This window comes from Episyrphus balteatus, chromosome 1 (genome assembly GCF_945859705.1).
Source record: "Episyrphus balteatus chromosome 1, idEpiBalt1.1, whole genome shotgun sequence".
Classification (NCBI taxonomy): Eukaryota; Metazoa; Arthropoda; class Insecta; order Diptera; family Syrphidae; genus Episyrphus; species Episyrphus balteatus.
The window spans coordinates 126,411,958-126,428,744 of NC_079134.1; the positions used below are offsets into that span (position 1 = coordinate 126,411,958).

Sequence of the window (16,787 nt, forward strand, 5' to 3'; positions counted from 1 at the left end):
AGAGTGATTTGTTGAATTGAAAAAAAATCTAACTTTAACGCGTTCAAGGGAAACAGTCTCAACTTAATTGTTTGCATTTTTTGAAATTTTTGGAACGTACTTACTTGCTTTCATCGTAAAAATTGCTAAGAATAAAAAAGTTTTTTTTTTCTTCTTTTGTTCAAATTGGTTAAGTTATCTAATCAAGAAATCGGCTCTATTAAGAGTACCGTTTATAATAATACAAAAAATATTTTTTATATTTCAAAAATTGGATCTTTTTTGCTAGAACCCCATAAGTTTTTTTTAATCAAAATCCTAAGAGCCGTTTATGAGAAAAATAAGCTTTTTTATGTTGGTCGTATTGTAAATACATAGGTATCGTTTATTTTGGTCAAAAAAAAAAAAAAAAAAACAATTTTCCCCATAGGATATCTCTCAAAACACATATCGTCGGTCTAATAAGAAAACCTCGTAACTCCACTTTTTTTCAAAAATGACTTTTGAATGCCATTCTTTAGAAAATATGTCAGCGGAGCAACTCAGAAAATTTGGGGTCATTCCGAAAATTCTAAATAGACTTAAATTCAAATTTTGCACAGCGCGTTTCTTCCCAACTACTCTGTTGTTTGTTTACTCTTTTTTTGATTTTGGGAGTTACGAGGTTTCCTTATGAGACCGACTATATGTAACTATCAAGATTATACCAAATCGCTTCGTAAGACACACGGACAGAATTTCGGGACCGACTTTTTACTTGCGATATAGGTACTATATATCAAGTTATGCATTCGTACAAAAAAAAAGTTGAGATAACATTTTTCCATGACATTACGATGGTAGACAATGCCAAAAAAGTGGGTCCCGGAAGTCCGTCTGTCTGTCTGTCTGTAAACGAAGCTACAGTCTAAACGGATGGACCGATTGATGTCAAACTTGGTATGTAGCGTTATTTGGCAACTCTCCAGAGGGGTTTTTGGAATTACTTTTTTTGACCAAAAATAACGGTACTTGTCATAGACCGATTTTAGTAAAATTGAAATATGTCGAAAAAGGCTCCAACGATTTTGTTTAAAAAATTCAAATGTTAGTTTAAAGCTAACGTATATCTTTTAATGAAAAAAATTTTTTTGAAAATCATTATTAACGGTACCTCCCATAGAACCGTTTTTTTTTCAAATCCGATTATCTCCGAAACCGCTCATTCGATTACAACGAAACTTTTTGTGACGAAGCATTTATATAATTTTAATATAAGCCAAAAATAATAATTTTTGGATTTTTAAAAACATTTTGAAAAATCAAATTTTCGAAAACGGGACATTGAATTTGTTTGAAATTTTGTTTGAAGATGTAAAAAATGATTTATAAAAAATTAGTTTTTTTAAAAAACGGCTCTAACGATTTTGAAAATTTTTTTTCTAAAAATGCATCTTAATATATCAATCAAAACTGCATACTTGTTTTGGAGGGCAATTTAATTTCAGATTTTATTTTATTTTATTTTTTTTAAAAACGAATTTTATTTTTTTTCCAAATTTTTATATAAAAAGTCTTAAAAATTTAAGCAACTTTAACTCTAAGAGCAAGTTCGTGCGACCCAGTCGTGCATTTTATTTTTCTATATCATTGTAATGTCATGTCTGATTGTTATCTCGAGTTGAATTTTTTCAACGAATCCAAAACTTGCAATTAAATTTCAAAAATTAGTAATTCGACTTAAATTCTTATTTTAAATTTTAGATCCTATTTGCATAAATCACGCTAAACTTTAAATATTTTTCCCCTCTTATATCATTTGTATTGACACAGATAAGATAAGCCAAAATTTAGTTTAGCCTGCATAATTGATTTAAAAATAATAAATCAGGTTTGTTTTACTTAAATATTTTGTGGTTATGAGTTTAAAACTAATATGACTCTTGCAGCTGCGAATTACTTATTTTAAATTCGTTTTACAGTGAAAGTTATATTTTCATTTTTTTTTTTAATTTTCGACTTTGTGTGTAGACATTGGCTTTTCTTCAAAGATCATTTAACTCATATAAAAGACGATAATTTTAAAATCAAAGTAGATTGACGATAATTTTCAGTGTATTTTAATAAAAAAAAAAAATCTTTAGATCAAAATTGCTTCAACTTTGAAAAAAGCACACATTAAAAAAAAATTGCAACCACTAGGGATTGATCCTTAGACGCTCAATTTGGTCCGCTGAAGTCATATTGAACAAAATTTTTTTTCTAAAATGGGCTTCAAAAACTATTTGAGCTTCAAAATTAATTTTGTAAATAAATTTAAAATTCAATTTTGCCCTTTTTTGTGTTTATGTATTATTTTAATTCAGCTATCAAAAATAATAATTACTACAGAATTTTCAACTTTCACTGGATTCGATCAAATTTATATCCAGCAATTTTTGTTTGACGTAACATATTACTATTAACTCAGCTAAAATTTCTGTAATTACAATCTTTTGATTAAAATCGAAGAAGCCATATAGTTGTACCTCAGAACCCAAAATTTAGAAAAAAAAAATATCAAATGCATCAAAAATTTTCTGATTAATTTTTGATCCTTGCTTTTATTTTTCATATATAATTAAGTTCAATACAAGTTTCCTTTACTTTTAAAAAATATCAACAAAAATAAAACTCCTTTAAATATAATATCTTTGTATATCTACTTACCAGCATGAGTGACATATCCAAAGAGACATGATGTGGAACACATCCAAATGCAGATATTCCTTAACAATTTCAACATTTCGTCGTCGTAGTCCTTTATGAATTGCTAAAGCGTATCCTTTTTTTGTTAATTCAATTTAATTCTTGAATTTTAATTAGACATTTGTTGTTGTTGCCATCACTTGTTTTCTAGCAAAAGATAGATTCACTGAAATAAAACACAAGCACTATCTACAGGGCAATGCAGTTATTGTTGTTTTTTGTTAGGTATAGTATTTCATTAGAACGTGCAAAAACTTTTCCATTTTGTTCGTTTCGTTTCGTTTCGATTGAAAATACAAAAGTCAGCAAGAACCTCGGCATAACATCGGCATGGCAGCAGAAAAAATGAATACAATCTATTATTATCCTTCCTCACAATGATGTTGAAATGGATGAAGGGTTTTTTTGGAGACAAGAAACGAGAAATGAATTAGGCTGATGATATAGCTAGCTATAGCGTAAAGAACTAAAAGAAAAGGGAGGAAAATTCTTTGAAACAAGATGAAAACTTCACAGCCATATTGCAATCCACTACAAAACAATCAAATCAAAGACGAAGAGTTTGGATGCTTTTATGTTCATATTGTTTATAATTTTGTGTATAGAATGAAGGGGAATGTTGAAGCAGTTGTAGACACAAAATAAAAGGATGTTTTTGTTTTTCTGGGAAGCAACGACTAATAAGTGAATATCTTGTTAACTTAACAACAACTTAATCTGTTGAAAAAAACATATTTTTCTAAAAAGTTAGGTTGTGTTTTTGCAATATTAGTGTTTAAAAATTCAGGTGAAGACTGGTTAATTTTTCAATGTTTTAACTTAAATTATTATGAATAGGTACATCATTTTCGAATGTTCCAAAATGAAAAGGACTTATAACATTAATTCAACTCAAACTCAAATTGAAAATGTGTAAAAAAAAAAAACACCCTTTAATAAAAAAGGCGCTTCCATTGTCATCCTTTTCCATTAAAACAATTACCATCATGGAGATGAGAACGATGATGACAATGAAGATGAAGATATTTAACGTAATCCATAGTAACAGAAATGAATTTTATATGAAGGTATCATCCAGATAAAAAATTAATCAGTCATGACTTCTTAAAAGCGTTTTGCTTCTTTAATATTAAATTAAAATTCACAACTGGGTTGCTTGTACTTTTGATCTTTTAGTTTAAAAATAAATAGTTACAGAAAAGTGAGAAAAAAAATATTTATAGGATGATTACCTACAATAATATTGAAAAAAGTTTGTGGCCTCGATAGACCTTTGTATATATCAACTTTTTACTTTTTGGATTTTAGAATATAGCCTACATATATCTTTCAAAATCTTAATCTGGACATTTGATGGACATTATTTTTGAAATTTGGTATGGTTAATTATCTCTAAAAAAAATGATGGATATAATTTTATTGGGATCCAAAACGGATTTTAATAATCTTTTATAAAGAATAGTGTGTTAAAAAGAGGTCATCAGGAAAAAAAGGAAAAAAAAGCAAAGTGTGTTGTGTTTTTGTAAGACAAGACTCCAATTCACAGTAGCGACGAGTGTCTGTGTCAATGTATGGATTTAGCTTAAGGGAGAATATATTGTAAGTAACAAATAAAAAAATGCTAAATTTTCTCCCTTTTCCTACCATTTCGCGAACTCTTGACATGCCCTCATATCGTAAGTATTAAAAAAAAATGATGTGTGAAATTCACACGTGGTTGAAGTGAAATTTGTCCTGCAAAAAAAAAATCGAAAAATTATAACTTTTTTGTATTCCATCATTTTATACCAATAAATAAATTTTATACCATCTAAAAGCTTATTGTTTCATCTCAAAATATTTATATCTACCATGTCTATACAACATCTACAAAAAGAGCTAGAATATTTTTAACCCAATTAGTTTTCATAAAAAAAGCAAAACAATCAATCTCTTTTCTCTTCTTACGCCATTAAATCCATTTTTTTAAATGACAACCTATAATACATTTTATATCATTAATATTTCACCTTTTATATGACGTTTCAATCATATTTCTACCATGCCTACAAAAAAGTAAGAATTTTTTAAAGCCAACCATGTCAAACTGAGATTACGGTACTTCCTACACATGTGGCTGGTCATCGGCAACAGATCTTCACAGGTGTTTTGAGGTATTTTTCAAGTTTTTCAATTAAAGATTATATAACTTGTAGAGCACGTACTTATGTGTGATATATCAAATGAAAGGTAATATTATCAGCATGCGTATTAAAGTTAATTAAATTTGTTACACCGAAAAATATCAATTTAACATTTTTTAAATATCAGCAAAAAATGCTCTATAAAATGTGTTTTATGATAATTAAAATATCAAAATAATATTTTTATTATCAGGATGATATTTAAATATCACATTTTTGAAATTTTTTTTTTGATATTTTATTAACAATTTTTAATATCAATTTCTCATCCCAAATTATTGAAAAATATTAAACAAAAAACTCTTAATGTGTACTAATTTAAAGGCGCTTTGAAAGAAAGAAAATACTTAAAAAAAATAAAAATAATAAAAAAGAAAAAGAAAGAAATGTCATCATAATAAACTAAAACGTAAAATCTAGTCAAAATTGATATTTGAATTGTCAAAGTGAAATTTTTACTATCCACCTAAAATTAAAAAATGTCAAATTGAAATGATAACACGGTGTTACAAAAATGAGGTTTCAAAATATACGCGGGCGGAGACCTATCAGGTTTTGTAGAGCTAGTCGCACTGATTACGAAACGGTATTTGAAAATCCCCTAACATCCCCAAAATCTGGAGTCACGGGCAAAAAATGGTTTTTTGGACCTTCACCCATTGAAAAAATTCTAGCTTCGACAATTTTTTACCCATTTCCGATTTTTTTTACACTTTCTAATAGAAGATAAATATACCTTTTCAACAATGTATAAAACATGTAACTCGGTTAAACCACTTAGAATTTATAAGCTGTCAAAGTTCAAAAATTCCATTTTTTTCGTCATTTGCCCAACTTCGGCATCAATTTAAAGTATATGTTTTCAAAACAACATGCTATTTAAAAAATATATTCTAAAACTATATCTATTTTTCAATCAATCGAGGTATTTTTTATGAAAATCACTGAAAAGGTATATTTATCTCCTATCAGAAACTGTAAAAAAATCGAAAATGGGTAAAAAATTGTCGAAGCTAGAATTTTTTCAATGGGTGAAGGTCCAAAAAACCGTTTTTTGCCCGTAACTCCAGATTTTGGGGGTGTTAGGGGATTTTCAAATACCGTTTCGTATTCAGTGGGACTAGCTCTACAAAACCTGATGGGTCTCCGCCCGCGTATATTTTGAGTGTTACACCGTGTAATCATATCAAAATTGATATTTTAAATGTTGGACGACTTTTGTCACTGAAAAATGTTAATTTGATAGCTGTTATTATCATTTTTTTTTTTCGGTGTATGTGCTCTAGATCAAAAGATATAACGTGTTTAAAAAAAAAACATCTTTTCACCGTTATCTCAAAATTTTCAATAAGAAATTAATTGAAATTTTGCACAATTATAATTTAATTACCTATCTACTGTATAAATTTCATTCATCTATCTATTAAAACAAAAAAGTTATGATCAATTGATTTTTCGTGTCACTTTTTCGTTTCATCTTGTTTCAAATCACTACGATACTAAAGAAGTTTTCACTTCAAAAACAGCACTTTAAAAATTGCATTTATTTCGAAAAATTTGAAACAATCGGTCGTATGCAATAAATATGAGCTCCTATCTCGCTTTTCAGTACATTTTCTTTAGATCCATCTCATTTTTTTTGAAAGAGATCTCTAGAAAATGTACTGAAAAGTGAGATAGAGCTTAAGATCATTCTTTTTGCATATGAGCCAATGTTTCTTAGCAGAATTTCTACTATACCTAATGCTTATTTAATATTTTCTTTCAGATTTTATTTTGACTTCCGATACCTAGTTACTGACCACTGATGACTTCCGAGCAATAAATTCGGGAGATATTTTCGAAAAACTTTAATTTGTTTACAAATTTAAGTTTTGGAGTGAGGCGATTAAGTAAAAGTAAAATAATAATTGGGCAGTTTGTAAACATTTAAATACATTTTTGAAAATCTCAACAATTTGCTTTAGAAACTAACTTAACTTAAACCAAATATGTAATTATTTCATTGAAATCATTTAGGAAAAAAGCAAAAGTCGATTTAAACAAGGAATTGAGTAAAACTTTAAATAGAAACAACGTAACACCTAAGCCATATTTTCATCAAAATCTACAAGGATTATCAAAAAAGTTACCTCACTAAATAAAAAAAATGAAGGGGAAAGGTGCTAACAGTGCGAACAGTGAGACAATCAATTTTTCTCTTTTATGAAAGCAAGCACAGTAACGCTAGTTTGGGTCAAAACGTTTATTTCCCATACTGCGTGTTTTAATTTTGTTCCGATTAAGTTTAAGCTGTCCATTTTCCTACACCGGAAAATATAAAAAAAAAAAATCAGATGGAAGTAGTTTTTGGTGTGTTATGAAAAGATTGTATAACACAAGAAAAATTAGGTTAATGGACAGAACTTTTCATAAAAAAATAACAATTACTTATAATTCCTTTAATTCCTTTTTTAATTTTATATTTTTCCGAGAAATGACTAAAAGCAAACAGTGAGATAATGTAAAAAAGCAAACAGTGAGACATAGATTAAAGGAAATCTAAGGATTGAAAATGATTTCGGTATGACTTTGTAGTGTTTTTTTCTTTTGTTTATTTTGCCTGTTTTTTTTTCTAACTTTTTTAAAGAAATGGGTTTAAGTAGCATAGTTTAATAAATAAACAACTAGTTACTTACTTATTTGACGTTTTCGTCAATTTGTTTTTGTTTTATTCGTCCGTCCCACTGTTCGCCTTAGCCTGTCTCACTGATCACAACCCTTGCAAACAGTGAGACGTTTTGACTTTTTCTACATTTTATTTAAATGTGATGCTCTCATTCATTCTATAATTACAAGTTTTTATGTAATATTAAGATAAAATATGTATTAACATTACGTCAAAGTTTGGTTAAGATAGCTTTGAAACTTTCTGAAATATAAAGCAATTTGTCCGCACCTTTCCCCCTATTTACAGCAATATTAGATATTTTTAGGTTTATACTTGGCCCATAAGTTTTGTATTTGTAATCTCCTAAAAAGTTGCAAAAATTGACTTATATCATTTTTTCTTCAATTTTTGCGTTTCATTGAGACTTCCATTGTTATGCTGCCAAGTTAAATAAAATGCACGACTGGGTCGCACGAACTTGCTCTTAGAGTTAAAGTTGCTTAAATTTTTAAGACTTTTTATATAAAAATATATATAGGTAAAAAAAAAAAATAAAATTAGTTTTTTAAGAAAATAAAATAAAATCTGAAATCAAATTGCCCTCCAAAACAAGTATGCAATTTTGATTGATATATTAGCATGCATTTTTAGAAAAAAAATTTTCAAAATCGTTAGAGCCGTTTTTTAAAAATCTAATTTTTTATAAATAATTTTTTGGAAAAAAAGTTTTAAAATAATATTGGTATGCCATTTTGTAAAAATCACTAATCAACATCTAAAAAAAAAATTTCAAAAAAATTCAATGTCCCGTTTTCGAAAATTTGATTTTTGAAAAAATAATTTTCAACATTTTTTTAAAAATCCAAAAATTATTTTTTTTGAAATTTTGTTTTTGGTTTATATTTAAATTATATAAATGCTTCTTCACAAAAAGTTTCGTTGAAATCGAATAAGCTCTTTCAGAGATAATCGGATTTGAAAAAAACGGTTCTATGGAATGGTACCGTTAATGATTTTCAAAAAAAAAATTTTTTATTGAAAGATAGACCTTGTCTTAAAACTAACATTTGAATTTTTTAAACAGAATCGTTGGAGCCGTTTTTGAGAAATTTCAATTTTACTAAAATCGGTATATGACAAGTACCGTTATTTTTGGTCCAAAAAAATTAATTCCAAAAACCCCTCTGGAGAGGCGCCAAATAATGCTACATACCAAGTTTGACATCAATCGGTTCATTCGTTTAAGCTGTAGCTTCGTTTACAGACTGACAGACGGACAGACAGACGGACTTCCGGGACCCACTTTTTTGGCATTCTCTACCATCGTAATGTCATGGAAAAATGCTTTCTCAACTTTTTTTTTTTGTACGAATGCATAACTTGATATATAGTACCTATATCGCAAGTAAAAAAGACACCTTATAAAACTATCTTCAAAACACATAATTTTTTTTGTATTTTATGGTAGCTTCAAGATTCAGACCTTTTTTCCAAAGAACATTTCAATTTACAAAATTAGTCTTATAAATCAACAATAACTTCTCTGTGTTAACGAATAGACCATTTATACCAACCCAAAAAAGGATGCCGATTGGTACTCGGACTATAACCCTTGCTACCAAATCTAAATCTTTATATTTACTCAAATCTTATTGTAAAGATTAAAAATTTAATAGCAATATACATAAGTAGGTGTATAATGTGTGACAAAAACAAAAAAACATTCTCAACTTAATTCTTCCATATTTTCATACATACCTACGTTATTTAAATAGACAAAAGGTTTAAACCACAAATGGTGAGAGTTTGGCTGTTTTAAAACTTTTAAGTTGAAAGAAGTCACTAAACTTTTTGTGGTTTCCAACCTGATTTTCATTTTGGTAGTATAAAAAAATAATCACTCAACCACACGCACGTGTGCTGATATGTTTAAAAATATGATTAAGTTTTTTTTTAACTTTTTTGCTTTTTCTAAAATAAAGTTTTCTCTTAGGAATTTTTGGATCACTCACAAGTTCACTGTACACTCCTTTATACCTTTGAAAAAAAAAATCATACTTTTTTTTTTTTTTTTTTTTTCAATTTTTGAAGACGAAGTAAATTCCTATATATGTTAAAAGAATCAAGAAGTAAAACTCATAAGCCGGATATGATTGAAGACCTAACATGAAATAGCTTTCTATATCCTGCGTATATCTCTTCTACCTACCTTCCTACATTATACATCCTTATACCTTTGGTCATCTCTCTTCTAAATAATAAAAAAAAAAAGGTATCTTAGGTTCAACAGACTTAAACTTTCTTATCGATGGTTGGTGTCAAGGGAAAATGTGGAATAAATAAATTTAAGAAGTTTATGAAAGACAAAATTATAATAAGAAAGCAAAAAATCAAGGAAAATAAATATAAAAAAAGAAACAAATTCAACACGTCAATGAAAGAAAATTCCTTGAATGAAATATTTTTTGTCTTCTTTGGCAGTTTATATCCATATACTGGATCACTTTCACTTAAGTTTATTGAAGAAAATCTTGGATATTTCTGAATATACAATTTATTAGGGAAGTTTGATTTACCCATATACATTTTTATGCATAATTGACGACAATTTGTTAATCGCAAATTTGATGACTTAGAAAGGAACTATCTTTTTATACCCGTTTGGACAGATAAAAAAGCATGCATAATACAGTTTTGTGTGGTTTGACTGTGCAGAGTTTACAACAAAATATTAAAGTGAATGCTTAGTTTGCCAGATAGTAGTACTTTTTTTTATTATAAGATGTTCCTATTCTAGAAATGGTAACGTAGTTATGAACACCAGAGTTATGAGCGACAGAGTTACGCGCGTCAGAGTTACGTAAAACCGAAGTTAAGAATAACCGAATTCGTAACTTCGGTTTTTCGTAACTTCGGTCTTTCATAACTTCGGTTATTCGTAACTTCGGTTTTGCGTAACTTTGACGCCCGTAACTCTGTCGCGCATAACTCTGGTATTCATAACTTCTAATAATGAGCTAATCTTCAGTCTCTTAAATAAGGTCACAACAAAAACATAACTGTTAAAAAAAGCCAAGTATAATATTACTTTGGCACAAAAAGTACTGAGATGTAAAAGTGTATCAAGATCTAAAGTTTGGTTTTAAATTTGTATCAATTACCTACATTTTGATTGTTTTCTTGACAATTTTTCTTTTAATTACCGATTTTTAAGGTTATTTGAAAAATTACCAAAATTAGTTATTCCAGCACCTTTCCCTAGAAAATCTAAAGCTTTCGATATTTCCTTATTCTTTTAAAGCACATGCAGAAAAATAATGGACCTAACGAGAGGTTTTTTTGGTAAGTTAAAAAAAAAATGTGTTAATAATAACATAGTCTTGGTTAAAAAGTACGTACGAGTAGTTCTCGTTGCTAAAATCAACGTAGTCGCCACGGTAAAGTTAAATTGTTTAAAATTACCATTTTAGAAGGTTATTTTAACCGATCAACTTATTTAATCAAGAAATTCGGCTGAGATATTAGGCGTGTTTTTTTGGCAAAGCTATCCGCAGTAGGATTTCCCAAATATCAACATTGACCAAAAACTCATATGCACGCACCAAGAGAAAGGAAAACATAAATTTATACACTTCTATCCGCAGCTTTGTTTAGCTTCTATTCCTATCGGCAGCTGCGTGTTTTTTTTTGTAATGCATGTAAACGCCAACTGCGGATGCGGATAGCAATGCCAAAAAAACACAGCTATTAGTAAAATTTAACCGAGAAAGTGTCGAGTTGACTCGTGTAATTTTAACCGGGTTAGTTTGTAGGTGCTATATTAACAATCTCCCTCTGTTAATTTTACACGAGTTTTACGTTATTTTTAACCGATCATTTTTCTGCGTGCACCTTTATATGTATACCTGTTAATTCAGAGGATAGATTTATTACCTTTATCAAATGACCTAGATTGTTATGAACTAAAATTTTAAATAATTTTATTTCAATTTAAGGATTTATCAATGTAACATGTTATCTTACGGTTTTTGAGTTATTAAAGTGTACATTTTAATAAATAGGCCAAAATCGATAAAAAAAATTGTTTTTAATTCAAGCTTTTTTCATTTTTTGCATTTTACGAGAACATGTAGTATAGTGTACCTACTTATGTTAATTTTTTCTGACACCATCAGACAGAAGACATTTTAACAAACGAAATGCCCTTCGAATTTTTGAAAAAAGCTGATATTTTGACACGTGAATTTTTTATTGAAAATTAGGGTGGTTTTTTGATATCAAGTCAAAATAAGGTGAAAAAATAAATATTTTGAATCAAATAAATTATAGTTTATTAGGGACATAATAAGGTAAGTTTTAACCAAATTTCGTAGAAAAATTTTTATTTTTTGAAAAAGATAAAAATAAAAAACCAAAAACTCGGTTATTTGAATTTTTCACATAAATTTTGAGGTTATGTGAAAAAACTGTCGATACAAAAGTTGTAGATCTTTTTATTACCTATAGCTTTACCATACAATTTTTTAACATAGGACTTGTAGTTTTGCCGGAAATCGAGATATACCATTTTTCACCATTAAAAACTCAACCCACCCACTTCCCGAACTCGGCTCGCCCGTAATTTATTTTTCCTTTAATTTTTATCATAATCAACTCCTTTTCCAATGGGTTTGATTCTACTATGATTTTTTTTGATTTCAACAATTATCGACTCTGGTCTATTTGTGAAATAAGCTCTGAAATATGTACTTTTACTAAAAATAACAGTTTGCTTTAGCGACTTAACCTTTTCGTTGCTGAACAAAGACACAAAAATAAATTCAAGGAAATCAAAGTAAAATCAAAAAAATCTTGAAGGAAACATTAGAAGTATTTGCAATTAAAGCATATATGTAGGTACTCGTATTTAGAGACTGATACAATTTATAGATTATCATTAATTCTGCAGTTATATTTAATAAGCTAAAACTGAAAAAATAATAAATTACAAAGCCCTTTTTCCGTTCTTGATCTTAATCCAGTCAAATAAGGGTTTCACCTTGCGGACATGAGATTTTTTTAAGATTTTTGACATAAGTTATAAAATATCCAAACAAAGATAGAAACAAAAAAATTAGCCTATTAGCAGTAATTCCAAGATTGTACCAGGATGTTTTTAGTGCATATCCCAAAATTTCCCCTTTTCTCAAAAAATACCAATTTTTCGTAGAAATGAATGTTTTTTTCATTGCATTGTTTTGATTCTTTGAGATTTTTCTAGACTTTGTAGGTATGTTTTAGAATGCCAAAACGAAGATATTGAGCAAACAAAATTTTTATTAGCATTCATTCCGAGGTTTACCCCTTTTATCACCTTATTTTTGACTGTATTATCTATGATTTATCCTATTTTTAAGTTGCACATCTTTCAAATTGTGCTATGGGCTTTGATTTTTTAATGCACTTGATATTTAAAAAATAATAATTTTATTAAAGTTTTCTAATTTGCAAAACAAATTAAGTTTTGCTTTAAAGGCTGTTACTTATGTATTTTAAATTGAATACATTTTAAGATTTGTGGAGAAAAATTTTTGTTGAAATCAACCAAGGAAGCTTTTTCTTTCAGTGGTTTACCTTTCATTCAAAATGCCTGTTTCCATTCATATTTGCACTCAGGGCAAGGGTATATTACCTTACGACTTTTAGAAAAGAGAAACCTTGAACTTTAAAAACGCAAACGTCTATTCCTTCTGTTTTCATAATTGCATTTCCTACCACCACACACTAAGTTAGTTCAGGTGACTCTGTATAATTTTAAGAAATCAGTACTTATCAGACAACAGTATCTACCTTTTTAAGTTTCTTCCGCGACAAAAAGCTTGCTTCGATCGTATTCGTGGTGTTCCGAATGTTAAATCATTTCATGAGTTCAATGTACCTATTGTCAAAGATTTATGGAAACAATCACAAAGGAAGTCTGTCTCAATTTTTTTTTCCTGTCCCATTCAGTCAATAAAAATATATTGATACCCCTGAACACAAATCTACAATTAAAAAAAAAATAATGCTATTACAAAAAAAATGTTACAAGCTTACACCACAGACTGTGTTATTCCAAATGAATGATTTTTTTTTTCCAACTCAAAAAAAAAACACACACAGCATGGTACTATTCCGACATCACAGAAAAAAGAAAATAGTCTACACAAATACTTGTACACCAACACGAGAGGATTACGATTTTACGACGATGAATCCTTGCTTGCCTGTTGTTCCATTCAATAAAAAAAAAAATACATATACGTCCCTCCTCAATTCCGATTCAAAAGAGAGAGAATAGGAACAAAAATATTTATATGGCTTTGGTTGGGCGAGATTGATGCTATTGAATAGCTAGGTAACCGAATAGGATAAAGCCTTTGCACGATAGATAATAAATACACATAAACAACAACAACAACAATGCACACACCCACGCACACTGTCAGTACTTACAGTACTCACAAAACATTATCACTTAAATGGACAGAAAAAAAAATATAATCAATTTTATCCAATTTCACTTTGATTGACGGGCAAAGAGCCCTGCTATAGAGAATATTATATTGAAAACTAGGCCAAAACAACAAGTGTTTCCCAAGAACTATGTGGACCGATCCGGTGCTGAATTTGATTAAAATCGTCCGGCACTTCAAATTAATTCAATGGCCCAGAGTGAGCCGGAAGTGTTTTTTTTTTTTTGTATTTTGCGGAATTTGAGTGTATTGAATATATTTTCGATCAAAAAAAAATTCTGCAGACCGAAAGAGCTTATATCAACCGAAATGACGATTTTCGTCCTTTGTCGAAAAATACTACGGAAAAAAAGTTAAAAATTCCAAACAGCCAACATACGAGTGCAGCAGGGGGACATATACAAGCTCTCATGCGAAATTGAAGTTTAATTTGCGACGAATAACGATTATCAATATTCCCGATAGCAACGCGCGGTATTTGGCCCCAAGGACTGGGATACGTATGTTGTCGATTTTTTTTTTTTCTTTTTTTTTTGTTTCTTTTTTTTTATTTATTTTGACGACCGAAACAGTAGCAACCCCAACAACGGTATAATGTCAACTGTTTGCTACAAGTTGAATTTATTTCGAATCTGTGAAAATTTACGTTCACCTGAGAGTTGAATGTGATTGTGATGAATCTGCAGAATGTCTACGGATGCTCAAGCTATCGTCCGTGTCGTCCTCGTTGGGATAAGAAATGAAATGTTGTGTGGATGCTGTTTGGATGAAATAAGCATGCGCCAGATACACTCATTGAGAAAGAATAAATATTACGTATACGCCGTAGGGATACAGTGAGCACATTTTAAAATTAAACTGAAGAAATAGAAGTTACGTATATTTGACTGTGCAAATTTCACCATGAATATTGTTAGTTAAGAAAACTGTGATACAAAAAAAAAATGAGGTTAAAAATGAAAAAAAGTACAACATTTTTTGTTGCCCATCAATTTTTTTTCCAACCGAAAAACCATGGTTGCTTCCAATCTCAAATTCTGAATTTCATTATGGTACCTAACATTATTATAACTTATTTTTGCAATGAAAGTAGCTCTTATCTTACAGCTTTCTATGAATATAAATAAAGGTAATTTATTTTTTATTTTAATTTAATAATTTCTGCGGTTATGAAAAAAATACAAAAATCTGTTTTAAATGATTTTGATCACAAAATAGAGTAAGCCATCTGATTTCTTGCATTCAAAGGAATTTAAAAAAAATTCAAAATCGATAAAACCGTTTTAGAAAAAAATACTTTTTTAATAATACAAATTTTCTTACATTTTTCAAAAAAAGTTGATATGCTATTTTGAATAAATAGTTAATATTAACACTTAAAAACAAAATTTCAAAATATTTCACTGACCCGTTTTCAAAAAATTGAGTTTTCAAAAAAAAATTGAATTTGATTTTTTAAATCCGAAAATTTGTTTTTTGAAAATTTTGTAAAACTTTAATAATATAATAATTTTCGTTGAAATCAGGTTAGTCTTGTATTAGATATTCAGAAATAAAAAAAAGCGTTCTATGGCAGTTCGCAGGTTCAAAAAATATTTTTTTTTATTTCAAAAGTTGACTCTTATTAAAACATAATGCACGCAAAAATTTTAATCAAAATCGGTAGAGCCGTTTTGAAAAAAAAAAATATTCTATTTCCCTTCTAGGGAAATTGATCCCAATCCTAAACTTGCCCTATAGTACCTACCTATATCGCAAGTAAAAAATGTATAGAGTTATTTCATTCGTAATTCCCATGGCAAAAACAACATTTTAAACTAAACTCTGATTATCCGTCATTTCATGAGGATAACAATTTTTTGTTTTTATTGATTTCCGTACTTTTTACCTGCACTAACTCGTTTAGAACATTTTCTACACAAAATTTTTGAGTAATTGCAGTTTTTTTCGAAAACGGCTTTAACGATTTCGATGAAATTTGATGAACAGAATGTTGAACTTCATTTAGTTTTTCTGCTTTTAGTTTTTCTGTAATAATTGTAATTTAAATAAAATTTTTGTCACTTCGGCCCAGTTCCGAAATCATAGAATCGGTTTTGAAAAACTTAAACTCTCAATGTCGAAACGTTGTTTCTGTTTGTTTCTTTTTGAAAGTTTCAAGAAAATCCGATTCTATTATTTTGAACTTCATTTAACCGCTTCTTCTGTAAGGTCTGTGGACCTGATAACTGACAAAATTGGAGTTTTTCATAAGACTTTATCAAATGTTTTTTTTTTTCTTAACAGCTTATGACGGCTTTAAATTTAATGGCGAGTGAATAAATTGGGTCTTAATATACTTTATTAAATTTAAAAACAGGAAATTTTAAAATTTGACAAATTTTCTTATTTTTCAATTGGGACTTTTAAAACAAAATTGACAGTTAAATAAATTTGATTTTATCTATTGTCGTTTTCGATTGGACGTCCTGTAGCGTCCGGAAGCATTCAGAAGCCTTCTGAAACCATTTTATTGGCATAAAAATGACAGCTAGAACGATTCTGAGAAGAGAAATTCTTTTCTCGATTTCAAATCAGAATCCACTCAAAAAGTACTAATACATAAATAATATTCAAATGCCAAAAAAAAAACTCAATCACTGTGTTTTTTTTTAATTCAAGAATTAATTGTTTTCTGAAATTGAAATTCATTAAAAAATAGAAGTGAATGCATTAAAGCGTTGGAATAATTTATTACCATCATCTCCTTCGTCA

General features: G+C 28.7%; 1 protein-coding gene across 5 annotated transcripts in view; it reads right to left on the reverse strand.

Moving 5' to 3' along the window:
• Positions 1-16,787, reverse strand: part of LOC129906841 (G-box-binding factor) — a 173,310-nt gene that overhangs the window by 156,046 nt on the left and 477 nt on the right. Inside the window, exons 1-2 of one of the 5 annotated variants that reach the window (XM_055982792.1) lie at positions 14,014-14,696; positions 2,668-2,853 (exon numbers count right to left, since the gene is read on the reverse strand). The exons of 1 other annotated variant lie outside the window; for it this stretch is intronic. In XM_055982792.1, the coding sequence (XP_055838767.1) occupies positions 2,668-2,743 (76 nt within the window). In that variant the 5' untranslated portion in view covers positions 2,744-2,853; positions 14,014-14,696. Of the gene's footprint in view, positions 1-2,667; positions 2,896-14,013; positions 14,697-16,787 lie in introns of those variants that run through there. 3 more of the 5 variants (XM_055982790.1, XM_055982789.1, XM_055982791.1) reach the window with 3 other exon arrangements.